Raw genomic sequence first — 25,302 nt, forward strand, 5'->3', positions numbered from 1 at the left:
GCGTGCAGAAATAAATTTGCGAATAAATATGCCAGAGGAAAGATGCGCTATGCGCGACTAGGCCAGGGGGGTCGTTAAATAATTTACTCTACACAGAAGCCGTCATGAATAAACGACGGTTTATAGCTTACAAATGTGCTGATTTACGTGTGTAGTAAATTATCAGACCAACGTTATTTCGCGTGATTCATGTCGGAGAAATCTATATTGGAAAACGGCAGTACGCCACGAGTGTGCAACGGCTTGTATCTGAATCTACAAATAACCTGCAACTTCATCGTCATTAATAACGCCTTAATTACGAAATTATTAATAAATCAAATTTATTGAGAAGTTTCTGACGAAATATTGATATCGAATTAAAAGTATGAGCAACTTTGAATTTACTTGCCTTCCATCATGCACACTAACGTATATGAATTGGATATCGTATTTAGAAATATGTTGACATTTCAATTAATATGAAAAATAATTATAATGGTGAAGCGCACTTCATAATGTTATAGCGATTTCGTAACTGCAACTTCCAACACCTGTTGCAAGTGCTATTTCAACATTACATTCATAAAACCAACCCGTAATTATTATTAAATGTCTTTTTATTATTAATAACTTTAATTGGAGTTTTATTATCTCACGCATTTTCGAGCTGAGAAAGGCGAGCTATTTCAATGATTAAAATCTACTAGTTTTGCAACGAAAAGAAAGTATAATCGTACATTTCATATATGTATATAACTTTCATATACCTAATAGATTTTCAGCCTAATCGCTCATAAGTAATTTATTTAATCCGACAATTTTTTACGCGTAATTGCGAGAGTGTAATCTGGCACACGCGTGTTATGGCCGGTCTTGACGTTCGCGCCGGATGCTGTAAGTAAGCCATCAGAGAAAATAAGTGACCTGTTGCTCACAATTCATATTCCGTGGCAGTCGCGCAATTTGTGCGAATACCTCATCTCATCCTCGCGTTTTTCCGCGCGCATGGCCGACGGTGTCGCTCGACTAAAGAATATTGCGCTTCCCTCGGAACGTCTGACAGGACGCTTTTACGAAGACGCGACAGCTCCGCGAAGCTACTATCATGGACCATTTTAAACTTTGAAATTATACCGCGCATAGCGAGTCCGCCTATTATAAGCTACCGCAGTTGGTATAGTGAAAATTGTACAACTGTCAGTTTGATAAGTTACTTTCTATTTCTTTTGACGAGTTTGTCGGGACACATTTCTAAGTATCGCATCGTATTATTTTTGTTATAATAGAATTGTGTGCTGTAATATATCTGATGGATATCATTTATGTACTTAGAAAATTGCATAATCAAAAGTTTCAGCTTTCTTGAAACGACGAAATTTAATTCTTTACTCGTTTCTATAAAATGTTATTTATGGACGTAAGCTGTATTAATAAGCCATATCAGCAGCGATTTGTATTTATTATATAAAATATCTTTTATACAATGTAAAATCATAGAATGTATTTTTAACGACGGATGTTTTTAACTAATTTGAGATCAATTTCTCTTTAACAAACATGTCGAGACAATAAGGGAATGAAAAAAAGAGTTTTTCATCTATTAAACTTCAAGTCAAACAGATAACAAAATTACATTCTTTAGTTTAGCTTCGAATAGAGTTTATCTTGAAAGAATTTTAATTCAAAGCGTAGCCATAAAAATAAATAATTCAAAAAATTAAAAAGTTACAGTAATTGAAAATCTTCCCCAGCATTTTCATTAAGACAAATTTACTAAAGAACTCTGTTATTAAGGATTGATTAGTGATTGTTTTAAGATATTTTATATATGTATAATACAGGATGACCATTAGGATGTTGAAAGTATAACCCATTATATTTTCTTTCTTCAGTTTAAAGTTATTTCTCAGTTGAGGGTCGGATATTTGACTCATCAATTTCATTTGAGCCGTCGTATAAAATTAAATATCAACATGAACGTACATCTCATTAAGCTTCTATAATAGAGACAAAAATTATACAGAAGCATATCGTAGATTTCATCAGTAAAATATATATTGAAAAATATTTATTGAAAAAAATGTAAAAATAAAAACTTTCTGGCTTTTTTATTTAAAAATTGTATTGTTCTAATGATTATTTTAACCAAATTTTGATTAAAACAACACAAGTTTGGTTATTCTAATCAAATTTTGATTAGAGCAACACAAAATCTTTTAACGAAAAGATAAGAAGAAAGTTTTTTGTTAGTCACAACAAAATGGTTAAACGTATTGAAACATTTCTCTCAGTGTAAAGCTAAAAGAGTTTCAAGCAAAAGTACTCTTACTCTTAAACTCGTAAAGTGTCGAATTCTAATTTTATAAAACTTTGTACAATTTTAATGAACTTTGTACTTTTAACACGCTCCAAACAACTGTATATTTAAAATAATTAATATTAATGAACAATATTGGAAGAAATATCTCAACGTGTAAAGCAATTTTGTTTAAGAATAACGTTTGTCTCAAAAGCCACATTGAGGCTTAATGTAATAACTTTAATAAAAACGATGTCTAACAGCAGATTATATTAAAATAATCATTTAAAAAACTGAAACTTTCATTGATCTGCCGTGTTAGATAAAGTTAATAAAAAATTGAAATTTTAATCGAGATTCTGGTTTGTGTTCATCCGTTTTCTGACGGCGGAACCGAACCCATCGAGTTAAATAAATAATTTTCTCAGACCATAACTGTTGTTATTAACGGCGCACCTCTCGTGTGCTCGCCAAACCTCGTCATAAAACAATAAAAAAGACTCCAAAAAGATCTATATTTGCGGAGATTTTTCGCGGTTTATCGCATTTCATTCCATAAAATGTTCCACGTTTCCACGCCGTACTGAAATAAATATCAAAAGATTTTAATTTTTTAATTTATTTTTTCCTCCAACAATAAAAGCTGTCACATTTAGTATATCTATTCTTGACCCAGTTGCGATCTTAATTTAAAATTAATAGGACTCCTGACAAAAAACGCGAAATTCTCTCTTCGCGTAAGCTTTTCCCGAATACTTTCTAAAGAATGTTTAACGTTCCATCAAAAGTGTATGCTTCGAATTATAAATAATATATCCTTCCAATATATATGTATTTGCAATCGATTTTTAAACATTCGTTTATTTCTCGAAAATGATACGTTTAATTTCAAAAATCTGATCGAAACTGATATATTATGTAAAATTTATATTCACATCTTGATAAAATTAGTAATATTTGAAACTTTATCATTGTACAATTATTACAGCACAATATTAAACATATATTAATGAGTTTGTGCTCATTTTATACGACTGTTATTTTTTTAATTTTTTTGAAATATTGCCAAATTATTACAAGGTGTAAGAGATTTATAGATGTCACTAGTTACAGTTATTACATAATTTGTAGGCACCTAAATTTGAAGCGCTGAAAAAGCTGTTTGGAGAAGCTAAGAAGGCTCGCGTCTTATTTTATGCTTTTTTGAAGGTAGTTACGCAAAATACACGACATGCAATAACTTACGTTGCACTTTGGGATCGTGCTAACACGATGTTCATCCAAAAATGTCACAGATATTGCAAGCCAGCAGGCGGCGTGTCAGTGGAAAGCAAACGAACAAACAGCGTAGTATGCTGCGACACGTGTCGTGTCGTTAATTGTCAACATGCCGTTTATATTTTCCATTGTAGAACACACAGATATTCATTTCGCGTACGTGTTTCGCAACTCGTAACCCGCGTCGCTGCCGTTCATTTCGAGGTATCCACAACATTGTAACTGATGAAAATCGGGCCGATATTCATAATTGATGGCTGCGAATGCAGACACACGTTAGAGCGACAAATTATGAAAATCGACTTGATTTAATCGCGTCTGACCTCGTTCGTTATTAAAAATAACCTCGGATCATCGCTTGGATTATTAAAAGCCCAGAAGCGAAAATATCGCTAAATTAAACCTCCGTTAACGAGAATTGGAGGAGGTTCGATAAAATCGTCCGCGCGAGCGCGACGGAGCAGGTAACCGTTAAAAATCGTCCGGTATCCCATCGGATATTTCATGCCTCTCGCGATCGTAGATTCGTTTTCCGCTCGAGTATCCGTGCGAACCACCATTGTACCAGACAAGCGTCCTCGCGCGCAACGTACGTGTTTTACATAGAGACGGAGACCCGGCTTGCGCGCATCCCTCTCTTTCTCCTTTATTCCTCCAAATATATTTGGATGAAGCACGGCATTAGTAGAGTGCAATAACGAACTCGCTTCTCTTTATAATTCCGGTTTCATAACACGTACAGGTGAAGTTAACGTGCCGGGCGAGAGGCGTACCCGAGCCGCGCGTATCCTGGCGTCGGGAAGACGGCAAGCCCATTATAATTCGGGAGCCATTTGCAGGAAGCGCCCCGAACCAGAAGTCTCACGGTAAGATTTAATATAGATGGTACACCCGCGCCGATATAACGCGGAATATACAATTATGTTTTCCTTAGCCGCGCATGCCGCGCATCGCGCGATCCCGTTAGTATTCAAATTCCCTCATTACGGATCGTGGTTCCGGATTTTAAGATGAATTTCGCCCGGAAACCGATTCCGCTGATGTTACGAGATGATGCCTTCGCCCCGCGGCCGAAGGCCGAAGACCGAAGCTTCTGCCCGAATGGCCGATCACCGTCGCGTCCTTCATTCCGCGGATCATTAAACGTAATGTCGAATTCCATCGCGTTTAATATTGAGCCAGTAGAACACACGCGTTTACCTTCTTTGGGATTCTCTCATAATTTATGTTCGTATTAAAATAGGAGAGTCGTTCATTTCAGATATGAAATGACAGTTTGCCGAAAGTTGCTCTTATAAGGGAACCGTTAGAACTGTCTCTCATTGATTTTGATGGATTTTGGATATGTAAAGCAACAAAAAATATTCAACTCATATTTTTCATCTGCTTATCTCAAGATTTAGGATCGGAACAATTTCTCGAAAATGACAGATTTTTTTTATTTTCGATATTTTCGAGAAAAATGGATAAAAGTATGAAATAAGATAAAACTTTTTTGTATAAAATATCTTCTCATATATCTCACAATGTCATTGAAAATGAAAAACTGTTATTTTTTAAGGGCTATTTCGATTTCTAAACTTTACCTTGAGGTAAGTAGATAAAAAATGGGTCTAACATTTTTTTTTATGCATTATAACATAACCGAAATCAGTGAGAGACAGTTCCCTTGTTAGTCATTTGAGGAACTTGTGATCGATTTTTCCTTTTTAATATTACTGGAATAAAACATCCTGATAATTAATAATTCGATTCCAGAAAAGCAAAATTGCTTAATATTAATTTTTTACTGAACTGTAATTATTCGAAGAAATCCTAGATTGTACATATCGAGAAAATAGGATCGAAATGTTTGATGATATGATATTATTGCATGTTCCTCGACAAAGACTCTTGAGAAGCGTAAAATGAATGTTGGACGGAAAACACTCACTATTCGTGAGCCGAGCAAAGCATCCTGCCTTTCCCTCCCAACCGTCGCGTTGGTCTCGGCTAAACGACGTATTTAGTATTCACTTCAGCGTGGTGATACTAATAGCAGGCAAATTTCGCTGTACTGTCAACGTGGTCCAAGAATGCAACGCCGCGGCAACCGGTGTAACATATGCCGAGAGCAAACCTGCGCCTCTGAACGACCCGACTCCGGCGGCTTATTGTCGACACCACAATCGCAGTGATTATCGGACTCATGTCGGAAAAGTTTGTTTTAGTTTCGTGATTATCACAAGATTTAATTAACATTGGAAATAATTCCTTTATGGATGTAACTAACTAGGAAACTCAGAACTGTCTCTCATCGATTTTAACGAGCTTTGAATTAAATATCATTTCGATAAAACTTTATAGATCCATATTTTTTTTATCTGTTTAGGGATCGAAACATCCCTGGAAGTGGCAGTAAGTTAAAAAAATTTTGACATTTTCGAAAAATGTGAATATACCGTTGTTAAGAGTAAATATAAAATACCATAAAATTGTCATATAAAATATTTTTTCATAAATCTTATATTATAGTTTCGAACATGAAAAAAATCTGTTGTTCTCGAGGGATTATTTCGATCCTCAAAAATTGAGAAAAGCAGATTAAAAAAATATAGTTTTAAAATATTTTTATCTCTATAACATATTCAAAGTCTATTAAAATTGATAAGAGACAGTGGTTTCCGATGGTTTGTAAGTAATGCACAGCGAAAAACCTATAACTACCTTAATACTTTATTAAAAATGTCGAACAAATGGCAAAATTAAAAAAAATTAAATCGTTTCATTTGCTCTTTATTATTGAAAATCTCATTAACTTTCATTCTAAATTCTTTGGAATGAATTTCCAAAAGAGTGAAATCGTACTCCAAAGAATTCAGTGAGTTGACTCCATTACGATAAATTGATTTATATTTTGCCTTGATATGAAGCTAATTCTCACATGTTTATTGCCAAAAATATAATTTGAAAAAGTTGAGCCGTATCTGAGAAATTTGGCAAACGCATAGATGATCTAGACCTGCACTATAAAATTATAAAGTAGTTTTTTCTACGCTGCACTACTTAATAAGTGAGAAATTTTTAGATTCTTTCGCTGTTGATTGCATTTCTGAAACTCATAAAAAATCATCAATTTTTCAGTAATTTAAATATTCAAAACTATCTATCAAACGGAATGTTTTTTAATTCCGATTTGTTTTTCACCTTTTTAATTTTTTTAATACAAACTCGAAAAATATTTCAAAATTTTTCAAACTTGCTTTCCGTTCCAACTTATTTTCAAAAAGAACTAATTTCCAAGTGCGAACAAAGAATAAACTTTTACTTTTAAGATTTGAATGGGGAAACGGGAATTGTGTCGTTCATCGAGACTTCATAGTACTTCGATTAAGTTCGGAGTGCAAGCACAAAATGACATTTACACCGTTTCCGCGTAATTAATTCGCGGGGCGGAAAACACGCGGGGTGTGTCTGAGGACCTTCGGGAAAATCGATGTTTTTGCAAGTTGAACTGCTGATGTAGTATAACGAGGCCGCAGGTGAGGAGGGTTCCGTCCGTTTGCTTAGTATATTTTGCGGTAAGGAACAGGTGCAAGCGAAACAAATTGAGCTTGTCTTATCTGCGCGCGCCACTTTGTTGTTTGCATCTGAATACGCTCATGAACGTATTTAAAACGAACGATATGTGAAGAGCGGTTATTTAACAAAAATATTTCTTTTGCTTCATTTACACCGATGCATGAAGCGTGAAATTATTCGATTGGATTTTACAAATTGTTGAAACTTTTAAAGTTGTAGAAATATGAAACAAATAGATTTGCGAATACTGATTAAGAATTCGTATTAAAAATACAGCATATAAAATGCGCACACGCACACAAAAATATAACATGCGTTACATGTTTTATAATAAAATATTGGAGAAGCATAATTAGCGCGAATATAATATCATTAAGCGCATTTGTCGTTTTATTGATTATCGACCATTGCTTTTGTAACAGGTCGTTCGCTTCATGTTCTTTTTCCGTCCGTCTACATACAGTGGTTACTCTTCATTAAATAATAACAATAGCCAGAGACATCGATTGTCAGCTAAAGTTCCTACTAATTAATTATATACGTATATATAATTAAATTGGCAGACTCTAAAAAAAATTAGTTTGGATAAAGCAAGAAAAGATATCTATTATTAATTTTGTGCTAATTATTTCCGATCAATAAAAAGCTAGCTAAATAATAGCTTTGATTAAATTAATTAAATTAATTAAATTAATTTTAATCAAAGCTATTATTAAACTATCTTTTTATTTATGTATTTATTTATGTTTATCAATTAATAAGTTGTTTTGCTTTTTGTATTGGATACGCTTAACTGACTTACTAATAATTATTCGTTTAAATAGAATAATATTGAACTCTATCACGTAAATGCGTATCCGATTTATAGAAAGTAACTAACGTATCATATATTTACGTTAAATTATTAAAGTAAACTATAAACATAATTAGTAAAATAAATCAGTAAATTGATTGATCAAATTGCGACATTTCGAGAAAAAAGTAACTTTATATTAAAATAAAGTAATGTGGACGCGAATTTTGGGGCGCTCTAGCGATTTGTGTGGTACCAAAGGTGATCAATTTTATTCGACTTTAATGTCCTTAGCAGTTCCTCAGTCCGAATTTCTCGGCGAAGAACTGAAGTTGACGAAGATCTCGAGGACCGAGATGGGGGTTTATCTGTGTATTGCCAGCAACGGAGTTCCGCCCGCGGTCAGCAAACGTATTTATATCAACGTTCATTGTGAGTAATAGTAATTACGGTCCGAGCCATAAGATTGGATGTACCGTGTTCCTCGTGTAAAAGCTAAACCGTGCTGAGGCTGAAAATGCAACAGTATCTTCCGATTTCGATTTACAGTTCCGCCAGTGATTCAGGTACCCAATCAGCTGGTCGGCGCGCCCTTGGGGACCGACGTGGTTCTGGAATGTTTCGTCGAAGCGTCACCGATGTCGATTAATTATTGGGTCAAGGACCCTAAGGGTGAGGTGACACGTGAGATGATATTTCCATGTTAAAAATAGAGCTTTTGCATTATATTTCACATATCACATTCTTTTGTGCTTTAATACTACGATATTTCGGTGTAATATTTTATTGTATTTAGTTATTGTGTTTTTTCGATCCGTAATGCTAATTTCATCAGTGGCAATATTACTCGTTGGCTACATTCTTTATTATTTACTGTTTATTGGAAATTTTCCTAATTTGTTACATTTGTCAACTGGTCAATAATTACTCGTATGGATTGACTTCAAATTTCATAAATAATTGAATAAAGATGACGAGCTTTTCGATTGTATTTTTCGAGTTGTACACTTTTTCATAAATAATTAAGTAATTTCAAAGTTTGTAAATTAAATTAAATTTGGCTGTAATACGTTCTAACATTTAATCTTGATCGATGCGTGTCATTGTTTTTTGTAATTATTGACAATTCAGTTCCCTCTTGTCTTCTATTAATGAAATATATATAAATATATATATAATAATAACAACAACCAAAACTATTAACAATACAATTTTCTCTTCCACGCGAAATGAAATTATAATTTAATATAATAGGAATAATTTACAAAATATCTTTCCATTCACGTATATATAAATACGATCCATCAGCGTGAAATAGTTGTAGTTTACCCAGCGTACAATTAACCACAAGTAGCATAGTCCGTTATAGCGATTGGTTTGTTAACTAATTACTGACTGTAACTAGCGGAGAAATACTCAAACGTTAATTACTCTCGCAAGACAAATCCGATTATGGACCGTACTTTAGTTAGGCGATTTCGATACACACTGAGCGTATCGTAGTGTCAGTGTTGAAAAACTCATTCGTATTATCAGAAACGCATTCTAAGATTACACAAGATAAACAGCGATACAAAAAAAAATGGAACATTAGATAATTCAGATTATTCTTTTATTTCTCAGTGTACAGTCAATAATTATTCTAAATTTTGACTTTTTCTTGTAAATACATCGGTAAAAAGCCAAATATTTCGGTATCAAATCGTAAATCGTACGAAATGTCAACGAGCACCAGCAACATATCGCAACAACATGTAATAACTTGGCTCAGGATTCCTCAAGAAAACTTTAGATAGATATAAGAGAATACTACTTATCCAAACTCGTGGAAATATCCCCGCAGTGGATTTCGCTCGTAAGAGCCAGACGTTCTCCAGTTTAACACACGCTCAGCTATCCGGAGTTCCTCGCTCCAATGCATTCGTATGCAATTTCGTCTCGCGTGGAAGATACCTTTCACTGGTTTCCCATTATACGCAACTGTTTCAACGTGTAATAAGAAAGCATAGCGGGAAACGGGCGAGATATCTTATTTATGATAAAAGACGTGGCTTCTTAGCACAATGTAAAACATAAATATATCTCACATAGTTTAATTGAAATGACAATAACAATAATTATATTAGGACTCTCGAACTTTTGTATTGTTTAATTGAAATGGTACTTAAATAAATGCGGTATTTAAATAATTAATATACGCGTGTTATAAGATTTTAATTTTATTAAATTATTAGATCCCTGTTATTAAAACGACTAAAAAATTAAAATATTGTAATAGAAAAATGTGTTCATGTGTTGTATTTGATTAAAAAAAAATCTTTGACATGATTTTAGTAGTTGAGAAATATATATAAAACATAATTAGGATTTTGATCATTACATAAACTCGTATATCTTAATTATTTTAATTTCTATCTCTTTCTCCTTTGCATAAAACATTCTGTATTTCTCTCTGTAATTTCATAATAAATGGTTTTTTTTATTGTTGCCGCATATCAATCGATAAAAATGCTGAACGCAAATATGAGAAAAAACAACATGCAGTTTTTCCTATCCGATGAAGTTGGAATAATCGAGTATGCTCTCCATTTTGTTCTCCAGGCGCGATGATAATATCCAGCGTGAGGCACGACGTCCAAACGGTGACGAAGTCACCGTTCGAGGTCCGGATGATCCTCACGATCCGCAACTTGCAGAAAAACGACGTGGGAACGTACCGGTGTGCGGCCAAAAATTCCCTCGGCGAGGTCGAGAGTAGTATTCGATTATACGGTGAGTACACAGCGCGTTTTCGACCGTTATCAAACGAAGTTTTCCGCGGAGCCCATAAAGAATACCTAATTCGATTACTCGACGGAACGCAGTCAAAAGTGGGGGGGGGGAGAGGGAGGGGGAGGGAGAATTCCGCATTTCGTTTCAATGCACGTGTACATTTGCGGATAATCGCGATTCTTCCTACTTTTCTCCCTTTTTTCCTCCGTTTTTATTCTTTTAGATGGTCGTAACGCTAGGGATTAAGATTTCGTACCGTAAAATAAAACCTGCAAATAGACCGGCAGATAATTGCGCGGGAGGTCAACGGTGAAAAGTTTGCTCTGCAAACTGTGAATGAGTTATTATACATATAAACACCGTGTCGGGATTAATTTTCTGCTTGTTACAGTTGATAACATCTATTTTCTTCCTAACACTACTTTGTAATATATTAATATCAAGTAAACGCCATTTAAATTTTAAATATATACGTTATGGAGAATTTCTTTATTAGAAAATTTTAATTTTTTTCTCGTTATTTATTATTAAATACTTTCTCTCTCTCTTTCTCTCTCAATAATGCTACATATCTACGTATTATTTTATACAGTGAGAGCAAAAAGTATTTGTATAAAGAAATATTATAAAAAAAGCCTTATTCGTAGAAAGTAAACATTAATTAGCAATTTTATACAATAAATACATTCTGTTCTAATATAAACAAACGAGCTTCGCATGCATATCTGATTTTAGAAGCTAAATTTCTCGTTTGTACGAATACTTTTTGAGCATTTAAACAATACAATTTTTAATTTTTGCTTATTTTTCAGATGATATATTTTGTATAATTAATACACATCTTTTTGGTATATATAATTTTAAGAAACATGCAGTCTATTTTTTTTTATGAATAAATTGTTAATTATTGAACAAGAAATGATAGTCAATTAAACGTCGAATCAACGTCAAATTAATGTTGGAATCATCGTATTTATATCGATTCGACATTAATTCGATGACTCATTTCTCGCTGGATAATATTTACTTTTTAAAAATAAAATTTTTTAAAAAAATATTTTCTCTGTACGAATACTTTTTGCATTCACTGTACTTGTAAGTCGCAGATCAAAATGAGAAAAACTAAAGTCTATACAACTCTAAAATCTTTTTTATTAAATAAAAAAGAAAACAAGATTCTATTTTTTATTTTTCATTCTTCAAAATTTGATTTATCGGATTCCTCAAGTCTTAGTGTTAAATAGCTAGCTGGCTTTATTGGAGAAAAGAAATTTAAAGCGCCAGATCCGTCAAGAAATCCGCTTTTAGGATATTACATCGTGCAAATCGCTCTATGCGTGACTTGTAAGCGGAACGATCTTGAACGCGTTCGGGTAACAAGGCTCTCGACTACTCGCAACGAACAAATTACGACGCGGAAACGACTTTTTGCCGCACGTAGCAACTCGGTTACAGCGATATCTCGCGAACCGTAGTAGGATCGAAGCGAGGAGCGGAATTTACTCTCGCGCATGACCTATTATTCCTACATTAACGCGGCGGTTTGCGAGGTTAACGAGTCTCCTATACCCGGCGTGAAAATCGTTGTTCATGTCTCGCTCCCGCCGTCAATAAACCGTCCACGTCATCCCGGTCTCATGCCTACCTCCGCCATGACTGATCGTGGGATGATAGGAATAAGAGGATTTCCTCTTTACGGCAAACACACCCCGCGTTTACAAGCATCGTCACTTTACTGGACGGAAATCTCCGAGGAGTTGCCTCTATATATCAACGTAGATGTCCTTCGGTCAATCCTCATCTTTTCGCGTGCGCGACGTCGAATTTCTTGGCCAGCTTACAGCCCTTTCCTTCAGGGTGTACCAGGCGGAAGGGTGACGAGATAAGGCGAATGCAGTATACCCTTCGCGTTCGTAAATCGTCCCGTGTTATCGACCCATCGATTTCGAGAACGGGGAATCTTCATCCGGTGCGATAGACGTAAGGATGACATATTTGCTTAGGTAAATTTAAAGATGACGATACAAGAGATCGTCTCGCCCGCATTCGCGTTTCTTACTTGCTAGTGTTAACAAAATCTTCGGTAAAATCGGGAATTTCAAACTCGCTAAAGAAGATAATGCAATCGATTTTACCGAGAGGCAATCTTCTCGAAACTTACTACGGAATATTCCGATAGAAACTTCAGAAAACATGTTATATATAAGATACACATGCACGTGTCCACCTTGTCTGATACTAAACTCTGTACATGGGAATAACACGTGGATTGGGTTGTCTTATCTACAAGCAACCCAGCTTGACCTTTATTCCTTTATTCAAGGGATTCCCGATGGAGAAAGTTTGTAGCATCAAAACTCTCGGATAAGTGCCGATAAATTCGTGACATTACTACTTTTTGAAACAATATAATAAAAAGAGTTTCGAGTCGCGTTAAAACATCACGGAATTACAAGCAGCTTACTTATACAATAAATTGCTTGTTAAGGCTATATCAAATACATATTCTCTGCAAAATTAAACTAAAGTATACCTCTAAAACAATTCGGTAAGATCAATATTTATATTTAATAATATATGTAATTTTATAATTTAAATGAAAATTTTCTGAATGATTTTTTAAAAACATGTTTACTTACTTCTTAAAATACTTTTTGATCCAGGTCTAAATCGCTATCAAACTTTTTGTTTTATTTTCAAATACAATGTAGAAAAATATATAACTTACTTTTTAAGAATAAATACGTGTAAATGATACACATAAATATGAGAGAGAACACCAATAATCGGTCAAAGTTAGATGTTATGAATACAATATATATTCTCAATTTTAAAATTAATTATTTCAGATGTGACTGTGCGCCGAAACGTTCGGACCACAATCGATCTGAAATAATAATAATCGCTAATAATAAATATAAATATGAATAAATACGAATGTTTCGCCTTATCATATTTATATTAGCGTTTCAAGTAAGCTGCTTCGTGATGATTCCGATGATAACTTTTTCATATTTTGTTAAAAAATATATCTTTAAATATATGCATTTCTATTATTATGCTAATATTCCAATCTCGGATGGTCATATCCTGGAATATTTTTCCAATTATATATCTATTAAATCTATAGAGTCAAATTTAACTTAATTAAAAAAAATTTAAATCGGCACTATTCGTAATATATTGTTATTTTATATCATTTTAGTATAAAATATCGATAAGATCATTAGGAGGAAGATACCACACTTAAGCTTTTATTCTTGAATAACTTCTTAATGTTATTGAATTAACGAACGAAAAAATATTATTTATATTCTAGCAACCTTTCTTTAATCATACAAATCAATGAATTAAATTTTTGATGTTCCGTATTATTAGAAAAAATTGATATGTTATACCCTGCAAAAGTGGCATCTTCCCCCTACATATACAGGTAAGATATCATCTCTTACGAGAAAAGATGTCACAATTAAATAATGTGATGCAATATAAACTTGCATATTTTACTTATTTATAATCCATATCCATCGAAGGTTTAAGCTATAAGAACAGATAAAGGTATGATAAAACATAAATTAACGAAATATGAAAGAAGATAATTTAGGAAATAAGTTGGATATACTTTTATTCATTTAAACAGCATTTCATTAACATAAAATATTTCGAATTATATAAAGCATCCAAAATTTTAATTCATAAAATCGTTTTAATGACGATTTGAAACAGGAAAAATTGTATTTACTATCATCTTATCCCCAAGTATAAGAGGAATATTCAATTGCAACTTTTACGTATATAAGAATATTACAAATTATAATCTATATCATCCACATGACTTTCAGGGAACACTGATTAAAACCGTATATCATTTGCTCGGTTATACAGTAAGCATCGAAATACAGACCTTAACTATTAACATACAAAAAATTACAATAAATATTACAAAGAACATGTTTCACGACCTACCTTTTCGTATAGTCTTTACCAATCGACTTTGGCATGTTCATCTTTGCCGATGACTGTGCAACTGTTTACCATACACTTTTTACAGTCAGTATGTTCTAAAACGCATGTTCCATAAAAAAAATTATAAACAAAGTGGCGTTTTCCCCCTTGTGGCATCTTCCCTCGAATTACCTTATATTGAATAGAAACAGTGGCGACTTAAATTAGATTGTTAAAAGTAAAATGTTAATTTTAACTTAAAGGCTGTATGAACTTTCTGAGACTTGCAAAAACTAACATTTTTGTGCACAAAATGTTAATTTTTAACGTTTTATTTTTAACATTGTAGATTTAACAGTGTACATTGCCTTCTCTTTTTGCGTTAAGTTCATCAAAATCGCATATTTTTCCCTGTTCCAGAGATCTCGGGGCCGGCGAAGACGCAAACACCGGTGTTAACGGTGTTCTATGACGAAGAGGACGAGGCAGTGTTCGGTTCCGCGGAGATGGACAAGACGGAGAACAAGCCACTGGCGGTGGATAACACGGTCCACGGACATATGGGTTACCCGTCGCTCGCCACGCCGTCCTCCACGATTCGCGTCGGCAAGAAACGACCGATCAACGTCAGCTCGGGCACTGATCCTTATCCACGACGGCTCTTCGTTTTGGTATCACCGCTGTTGTCGCTTCTAATCGTTCGCCGAAGATGGTGAAACGAGAGAGGGAGAGAGAGGGAGAGAGAGAGCCGAGAAATTCCGAAGAACTTGGTCGAGGCAACCGTCATCAGTGCTCGCGATCGCACATTGCGATTCTCGTAACGCGATCAGCAACAATATAATTCACTTTTGGAGAAGAAGCGTTGTTACATGCGATCGACACTCGATGACCATAGAATCGAAGTTGTTTGTACAGCAAGCTGCCGCGAAAGAAAAATAAAATAAATAGAATAGATATTCGAGAAAATTCGGATGCTATTCTCCAAATGTGCTGTATTTTAATTTTGACTGATCAGTGCGAAGAAGACGCCAAGTCCGCGTAAGGTAAAAGCCCGCAAGCTTTAATCTTCATTGGCTATTCAGCAGCTTGCTCGGCTCTACGCGGCAAAAACAACTTCGAATGGGCTTAAGTCGCCGCCGACGACGACGACGTATCGTCTTCCCTGAGTGGCTTATTCGTAATTCGTAGACCTAATCAATGCATCGGAAGCTCGCGGAAGGGATGAACCAGATGGGGCTGAAGACGTGCATCGCAGAGCATATATTGATCGTTATACTTGAATTGGTGAGTGCTAAGTTAATTGTATTCAGGGATCGGGTATAATTTGACTCGCTTCTATTTTCGATATTCTTTATAAACTTTAAATGACGCCCTAGATTTTTTTATTCCCATGCAAAATTAAACCAGTGCATAAACCCATTATGGTATACGTAGGATACCGTTTTATTCGATCTCAGCAGTGATTTAGAAGAACGAGATTGATAGCATCAATCGAGCTAAATAACAATTTCTTATCTATTTTGTTATGTGGAAGTCGTACGTTATCAAATCAAATTACGAGTTCTCGATCAATTAAATCGAAACGATATAAAAAAAAAAAAACAATAACAATAAAAAACGCAAAAAGTAAGAAGATAATGAAGCGACAAAGGCTGAAATTGAACAGACAGATGAAGTCAACGAGTGAAGGAGAAGAACATATCTCGAAGTGAAGATAATCCTGAATAATATTCGCGCGGATCGAAGAGTCAGGTGTGTAACTCCTCAGTTTCGGCGGCAATAAATTTGCGTGATATGTACATATTTACTGTATCATATACAGGCACGCTCGCACGTGTATATGTGTGCATACGTCAGGGTAAAACTAACACATTCGTGCCACTTTTTCCCAGCTCCCCGCTGCGCTCTCCAGTCGCGTGCGAGCGGCGTGGCGTTTCGTAGATAGCCCTTACGATTAACGCCGGTGTAATAGGATATGTATCGCGAGTTTAAACGAGTATTGAAAGCTTTAAAGGAGTTCGAGCCGGAAGTATAGCAAGAACGCCGGTGTCTCTCGCCCGTCTTGGCGGACGCCCTCGATCTCGAAAATCAGAACGAATCGATTGCGGACGAGCGACTCCAAGTTGTTCGCCACACACGCCCTCGATCACGGACGTGCGATCGTACCTGTCCTCTCTCGCAAACTTTCTTTTCTTTCTCCACACAAGGTTACCGTTTACTCAAGGGAGTTTTTATCGCACTCTCGGTTAGCAGCTCTCGATAGCAAAACTCTCCAGTCAACACGGAATTAAGTATGTCTTTGGAGAAACATTTAGTACTTTATCTTTTTGAATGCGATTTTCTTTATCAAAACGCAGAGTGGAGAATCGTTTTCGATGATTGTTCACTCGAGGATTTTGTTTTCGAGAACGGGTTCTCGATACTAGAATTTTCTTCCGGTTAAAATAAAATTGAGTGATATTCATCGGATATTTACTTGAAAACTTTAACAGCTACTGTCGATCATGAATTTAACACAAATTGGAAAAAGCGATACTAAGATTCTATTCTTGTGGGATACATTTTATATTTTGTAAAAGCGGAAACGAAAGAAAGGAAATCTGAAGAGCACATTTTTTCATAAAAGAAAAGAATATTTATACAAACTGACATTTTACGAGTAACGCAATTACACAGTACAATTTCGAATATTATTTAAGTAAATAAAATTAAGAATAAAAGTATAGATTTAAAATTCTTTCAGTACGAGCTTAACTCTCATTGTCTTTTATGTTAATCGATTTAACGGCAAAACAGTAAACTCAATATTTTACATCTTTATCTGTCAAGTTAAAGTAATAAATGTAATATTGCATATAACGCACCTGACACACATTTTCATGACCACAGCTGACTCTTTTAAATTTAGAATTTCGAGAAAAAGTATAAAACTACAACATGATATTAAACTAATTTTATTTATAACCAACATAGAATAAAATTGTCGATAAAAATATAAAAAATTACTTATTATACATATTATAAAATAAATAAACATAAAATTGACATATTTAATGAGAGGACTCATTTTTAAATATGTAAGAGATATAAAAAGCGATAAAAATACTTAAAAGTCTATTTGTGTCAAAATTACAAACTGTAATGAACTTACAGGAGCAATTCAATCAAAATATGATAAGTCAATAAAAAAAATTTCACCGATCGCGCGTCCTACGATCATAGGAAATATCTGATTACTCGTTTCCGATGTGAACCAAACGACTAATAAGTGTTCGATAAATCAGTGACGATCGTTTTCTGGCGCGAGTTGCTTCGAGCGAGTATGTAGAATTCATGTGTGAAAGAAAGAATGTGAGAAACGGAGAATATATGAGTGAGAGAATGATACTAATTATATTTTTATATTTCCACCATAGCGTGCTTACGTTCCGTATCGATAGACTTTTAATTATTGTCAAAGCCTTGTCCAGCCATTTCAATCGTTGCTGTCGTGACGGTGCTATTCGGTTTTCGCAGTAATTTCTCTAATTATACTTGATGTTGCAACAGCGAACGTCGTGACGTAATAAGCGTTTGGCTGTTTCCAATTCAGCTTACGAATCTCCATCCTATTTTCAGACGAAAATCCACACAAAATGGATCTGACCCAAACCGTGGAAAGATAATAAAATCGATCGCATCGATTCCCGCATCACTCGCTACGACAGTTTTGTATTCACTTGCTAAATAAATCGGGCGTTCCCGTGGGTGCTCGGGTTTGAAGTTTTATGGCAACTGAAATTGCGTCTCGTTACGCTTCGCGGTTCGTTTTCGGTACCCGACAGCTCTCTCGCAGGAGCGTCATACGTGCCCAATTTCTATTAAAATCTATTTTCGTGTGTTCTCAATCAATTTTTCCTTCATGATCGGTTCGTCTACACCTAATTGCTCTTAAATATCGAGTGAACTTTTTTTTCGCGTGATTTTTCACATAATTTTTCACGAAGAGAGTTCATCCTTCCGCTACTCTACTTCACTTCAAAGACTGTAACAAAGTTTCTATTATATATTGCAAATAGTTTCTAAGTAATATTGGCGTTAAACAAAAAAAAAAGAGAAAAAGAGAAAAGTTTTAATGATAAAATGATTACAAAAATTTAACATTGTTCCAAAATACACAAAATGGAAACACGTTAAATGATATTACGGAGGAACCATTATATTCTCGATATATTGTACAATCACGTTTCTCTCCGCTGACACATCGTATCTGATAAATTTGTCGTTTGCAACGTTTTTCTGGGGTACTCTTCAATTAACCAATGGCCCATTTCGCATTCGATATAATATGCGAGGTGCCACATTCGTCACTGCAATCTACGTCGAAATGGCCAGTCGCAAAAAAAAAACCCAGTTCACGAAGCGTCCTCAAGCGTCCTCGCGAGAGCCAATGAATGGTCGCTCTCTCGGTGACCGAAAAAAAAAACCCTCGAGAAAAAAAAAATCGCGACGAGCTTTTTTCCCTGACGGGCCAAATCGCGCTCGTTTGCGACACGCCGCTGTAGCTTGTGAGGCTGCGAACGAGCGTGTTCCCTCTTATTTCGTCGGAGAGAATCCTCATTTCAGAACGATTATCGTTTCTCTCTCTCTCTCTCTCTCTCACTCTCACTTTCCCTCTTATCAACGACGCGAGAAAATGACGGAGGCAGACCGCCTCTCTCGGTCATCGAGAAATTATAAGGGCGAATCCGCCTTTAAAGACTAGAGGAAGAAGATCTTAGTTAAACCATAAATAAACACAACTGCCCTTGCAGCTGGCGCGGACGTAATTCATCGTGAATTAATTTAAGGGCCACCGCCGCCTTCTTCTTCGCTGTTCCCCCACCGGCCCACTTTTCATTAAAAGGCCCGCCGTGCCGAGGCCGCCATTTGGCGGCTCTCGCTTTTATGCTGATTTTATTTCCCTTCTTTCGCGAACTCGGGCATCTACGGAGTAATTGTGCGGTATTATTATCCGCCGCGGGTCGGGGTGGCATGAATGACTGCGTGGGGCATACAGTCCATCCAACCAGGCGAGGGCTAAAGAAGATTTCATAGTTCGCCGAAGATTCTAGATAGCCAATTCCCTTCGTCTTCGTTCTCAAAGCCATCTCTCCCTTCATCATCCCTATCATCGTAGATATCGTGACAATTCTCGAAGACGTCGACTTCATGCGACTTCCAAACGAGCTTATACCTGGTTCTGGTTGGACTATGCCGCGTAGTCGGTTCTATAAAGTTACAACCGCATCTGCAGTTGCGACACCTCCTCGTGTTAGCCCCTCAAGCAGTCTCTTCGGTTAGAGTTGCTCGTAGATTTCTGTCCCCCCTCGGCCGTTCGCCTAATCTCCGTCGGTTACGCTTATTAAAGTCCCGAGAGATACGACGTGTAAGCCCGTTGAGACGATATACACGGGAGACGCAGATAGTTACGTATGCGCGCTGTTGGTTTATCGTGTGCTCGCACTCGCTGCTTTTCGCTATTTCGACGTGCCAGACGAAGGGTACCTATAGTTTCAGAAGTGCGCACTTCAGCACGTCGCAACGAGAACGATCAATGTAATTCCGCGACTAGCCGCGAAAGGATAAACGTCCTATATATGCATATACGTGTAATATTTCCTTTATTTTACGTGATACGTAAAATGCTTTTTTTAAACTATAATATGAAAGTGACAAAGACGTGCGAAAATAATTAAAACGCTTAAATTGAAAAATTATAAAGCGAGCGCATTAATTATTCCTGATTCAAAATTGATGGATGAATATAAATTTATAAATTGATATTCATCGAAATACTTACGTCTTTTTTTTTTACATATTAATTAAAAATATCGGTAATGTTTTTTGAACGACAATTCTTCACTTTGAGACGCTTAACGTTGATATATTTTGGCACTTTAACTGCCCGACGATTTGGGATTTTTCTACGACGCGATCGAACAGCTTCGAGAAGTTTGTTTTATGAGTCTTAAGTGGGTCGATTGAACTGGTATAAAGTTTTAAGAGTTTTGGAGAAGGAGAATTAGCCAACTTCCTTTTATCTGCGTGAATTATCGCTCCTGTGGATCGTCCCTTTTTGGCATTTACGTTGACATTGTGTGAAATAATGCTATGTTTTTATCTTCCAATGTTTTTACGATATTGTATGCTACAGACTTCACTTAATGTAAATTTCATTTATTTGTCTTTATTTCAATTATATGATATTGCCATCCTATCGACGTTTTTTTATATAGAATGTCGATATACTATACGATTCCTGAACTTTCTTCGTCTTTTTGTTCCAGTATAACCATGCTTATCTTTTTCATGGCTCCTCTTTTATTTACTTTACTTTTCGCAACGTGGCTTGTTGCAGTCGTTAGTTTTTCTTTGCGCTTATTGAGTCGTAAATAACATATCTTTCTTATCGAACGAAAACACCATTGCAAAAAAAAACCTATCCAAATACCTGTTCTAGAATTTTTCGCTCTTCGTGCAGTAGTTTTCACAATCGAATTTCAAAGCTGTGTTAACTTGCACACACAGTACAAGTCACACACACAAGAAATAACTAAGTTCAAAATATTTTCAATTCATGTTATTGACGTACGTAGTATTTTATAAAAAGGAAAAGAGCAGGACTCATACACTCGTGAGAGAAATATTATTTTTAGGAATAAGTAAAATTTTATCGTACATAAATTGGCGAGTTCAAATTCTTATAAAAATTAGGAAATAAAGATCGATATCTTTATTTATAAATAAGTACTTATTAAAAAAAAAATAAAGATCGCTTAAGGTGGTTCTTTAGTAAAGTACCGAAAATTTGGGGTGCCTCACCAGGATCCATTCAAATTACATCTGCATAATTGGATAAAATATTAAAATTACACGTATATCTTAATGAAATAATATGGAATATACGATAGTAAATTAAAAGCTGCATCTTCATCGAACAAAAATAAGATGAGATTATGTTTACTTGTCGGGGTTAAATTTATATGCAAATTTATGCACTTAAATATCTTTTCAGAATAACCGTTGACCTATTACTTTTTTAACCATTAAAATCGTAATTTTTGAAATTATTATGATCTCATTTTTAAGAAACGTCTATGGTAAGATTTGTGTGCAGTTAATAAAAGAAGCGTCCGCGAGCCTTATCTGTCACTAAGTTATACGTAAAAAGTTACATTTTCCACATTTTTTCTCTCTTATTTCATCGTTGACCTAGCATAAAATTTTGCACACGTCAATTTCGGTACTTTAACTTTATTATATAAAAAAATTAGACATTTCTATGGTAACTCGATTTACTTAAAGAACCGCCTTAAAGCAATTCGTGTGCAAAAACATGATGGATGTGTCTGAATATCTCCTTTCTCAATCCCCGATTGTCTCCGGAGATAATCGGATTCTTCGTGCTTATTTCCTAAGTTTGAATTCGATGACAGACAGAATATTGAGATACAGTTCTCGAGATGTAAAATGTATTGTGGATGTAACATGGAAAAAACGCTTCTCGCGTGAGAGTTGCCGATGAATTGTCTATACAACAGGGTTATAGGGGGCCGAGAACAACCCTCGAAATCCTTAAATTGTCGAGCGTGGAAATTATTATACTAACGATTATCTGGCATTTGTATGTCACTGTCACTCGACGAGTCTTACGGCGGCTCATTCTTCCTTTCGCGCTTCCAAATACTCCTCCAGACTGCAATATCAGACAATACAAGAAAATGAAACTTCGAATACGTGGAAAACTGTTAGCGGTGTGGATGATGCGAAGAATGATTTCTCAACCATTTAATGAATATCTAAACCCTCCTCTTCTCTTCCAGCGCCGCTAAGTTTTAAGATCGGTATCATAAAACTAATAATATTTTATTAACATCAGAAGATCCGAGATAAAATAATATTATTTCTTATTAAATTCAATACATTATCTTCGACTATATTGATCTATTACATATCTATATCCTCGAAGTATAAACATATCGTCAATCGTATTAACACAGAGAATTAAAAAGTGTTATCTTAAGATAAGGAATTATAACTTAGACTATCAAAGAGGCCTTTATCCGACAATTATTCACGTATTCTATCAATGTTTTATTTATCTATTTGAATATTTTAATTAGAGGACTTTTTTTTCTTTTAATAAATACTTCCTTTTAATAATATATTTTCCATCTTTTTTAATAAGGAAAAAAAAATGTTTTAAAAAATATTGAAAATTAGTTTAAAAATTAAAGTTTAACAAATTTAAACAAAAAATGTTGTATTAAATAAGGAATATCTTTTTCTCTCTCTCAATACGATTGTCTCGATTCTTCTGGTGTTAATCGAAGTAATTTCCTGTTGTGTTTTGATTGATATGATGTATACTTTTTGTAAAATAATAAAAACCGAACACACGGCGTTGAAAGGCGTTCCTTGGTTAGATTTATGTAAATCAAGATGTGTCCTAGGAGATCATCTTGGTCCTGACGAAGGATACATTGCGAAACGGAAATGTGCTTTAAGAATCCTTCGGAACACGAAACGTGCTTACGCGCTTATCGCTGAGTGTTCAGGAAGCTAATTAAACGAATTGCATTGTCTTCATTCACGAGCGCAATCGATTCGACTTGTATATTAAGAGAATTTGCAACCCTGCGTTGTTAAATGGGACAATCGTTCCATATCCGAATGAACTTGGCGTTATGCGAGTATTATTTCGAAATAAAAAGTACTGCTCGCGCGTAAAGGTAAAATTCGATCGTCGACAATGTATACCAAATCCAAACGCTATCTTCCTGTATAAATAATAATCGCGAAGTCATATAGTAGCGTTCGATATGATTTTTCGACGGCGTTCTTTTCCCGGCGCGCGTGCATAGTGCTCGCGTAAATTTTGTATAACTGTACGTACAATCGATCACTTTGGTGAGCGAAGATTAACTAAAAAACAAAACGACGAGAGACGAGCGGATTGTATAAATATAGTCGTGTAAGAAGATAGTGAAGAATAATTCTGTAAATAATTGTGAACAAAAAAAAATACTGTAACCAAGTATCACGGCGGAATAAAGACGGAGCTTCGGGTCATATATGAAGCTATCAATAAGATCTTATCTTGCATATATATGTTATTGCGTGAATCCATTGTGTTTGTTAGTAATAATATATTGTTTTGCCCAAAATTTCCCCCACCAAAAGGTGTATTCTCATATAATTAAAAAAAAGCTTATATTCTGTTAATTTATTGGAGTTCCACACAACAAGTAAAATAACAACTTGGAAGTCACATATTTTTAGGTCTCTCATACGACACTTCTACATGTCGCAGGTTCGAGCATGAAGGTAAGTTTCGCATAAAATTTAGCAGATCTATCAGAATTTTGATGGTTTTCTATTAAAATGCTGTCAATTTTAAGTCACTTTGAAAATATCTGAGAAAGGTTAAAAGGAATGATCTTTGTCAACGACGATGCAATGGATAACTAAAATTGATATCGATGATAAAATCGATATTTCCGCCATTGTCTGATACGAATATAATAATCAAAGTGAGAAAGGATGTTAAGATTTATTTTTAATGAGATATGAGATATTTCTGTTACACAGCATTCTATCTCGGAGATACACGCGTTGATAGTCCAATATATTTCAGGAATTTAATATTGAATGTATGTATCCGCGCGTAAAATCAAGTGCAAAAAAAACTCGGAAGCTTTGCAAATCGATAAAAAGCTCTGAGTGTAAATTCTTTCCAAATAGCGATAAATATAAAAAAATTTATCCGTAATTTCATTCATTTCATCTAGAAAATCTTTTTTTATCAAGATAAATAATATGTATTGTGATACTTTCCTATATAATGATAGTATAATTTTACACTGAAAGAATATTGAACGATCAATTTAATATTAATGCCTTTCTCATTTAATAAGGTTAAGAAAACTTATTCAATTAGATTGTATTTAAGTATGAATTACACAGTAAATACCATTTTCATTAAATGCATTTCTCAATATGATATTTGATATCCTATCTTGGTCATTTATTATATAGAGGATATCAGATAATAACGTGTCTAAAAATATATTCTGCGTAAATATCGATATTGTATAATGATGACTTTTACACTGCGTGGTTCAAATTAAATATTCACTTTTGAATACATAAAACATAGTAAATGTACGAATAAAAAAATATTTTTCAAGTAAATTGTTTTTACATATATTACACATTATTTATTCGCCATTTATTCATAAATTGAGCTTTAAATTGTAACAGATCATAACCTTTTAGTTCGTTTAATAGGAATTCCTTATAATATAAATATCTATTACAAAGAATTATCTGATGTCAACTACTTTGATTTTTTGCAACTGAATTGATATGAATATCAAAATAATATTTTCAATGAAATCCATCTAAATACTCAAAAATATTATGAATTTTGCAAAAAAAAATTTGTATAAATAAAAAAATTTTACTAAAATATTAAAAAATTTAGCTAGATACAGATCTGAAAATAATTGTTGAATCGATCGCAATTAGTTAATTATACACGAGTTTCAACAGTGATGGGACTTGTATTACGAAATTACAGTATATCGATGTTTTGTCGATATTAACGGATAAGAAATTAAGGAGTTTAAGCGGCTTTCGGACAGATTTG

The 25,302-nt window shown here is 34.6% G+C and overlaps 2 protein-coding genes across 40 annotated transcripts in view; one reads left to right on the forward strand and one right to left on the reverse strand.

Annotated features, from left to right (window-relative positions):
* The window catches only part of LOC105146634 (Dpr-interacting protein alpha), a 147,258-nt gene extending 123,509 nt beyond the window's left edge, over positions 1–23,749 (forward strand). For 4 of the 6 annotated variants that reach the window (XM_087412786.1, XM_087412785.1, XM_011057030.2 and 1 more), the window contains 5 exons: positions 4,302–4,425; positions 8,208–8,345; positions 8,463–8,585; positions 10,515–10,685; positions 15,051–23,749. In XM_087412786.1, coding sequence (XP_087268912.1) covers positions 4,302–4,425; positions 8,208–8,345; positions 8,463–8,585; positions 10,515–10,685; positions 15,051–15,346 — 852 coding nt within the window. In that variant the 3' untranslated portion in view covers positions 15,347–23,749. The remainder of the gene's footprint in view (positions 1–4,301; positions 4,426–8,207; positions 8,346–8,462; positions 8,586–10,514; positions 10,686–15,050) is intronic. The other 2 variants (XM_087412787.1, XM_087412789.1) reach the window with 2 other exon arrangements.
* The window catches only part of LOC105146636 (uncharacterized), a 512,872-nt gene that overhangs the window by 220,528 nt on the left and 267,042 nt on the right, over positions 1–25,302 (reverse strand). The window lies entirely within an intron of this gene.

Source organism: Acromyrmex echinatior, chromosome 13 (assembly GCF_024713525.1).
Source record: "Acromyrmex echinatior isolate Ae372 chromosome 13, ASM2471352v2, whole genome shotgun sequence".
Classification (NCBI taxonomy): Eukaryota; Metazoa; Arthropoda; class Insecta; order Hymenoptera; family Formicidae; genus Acromyrmex; species Acromyrmex echinatior.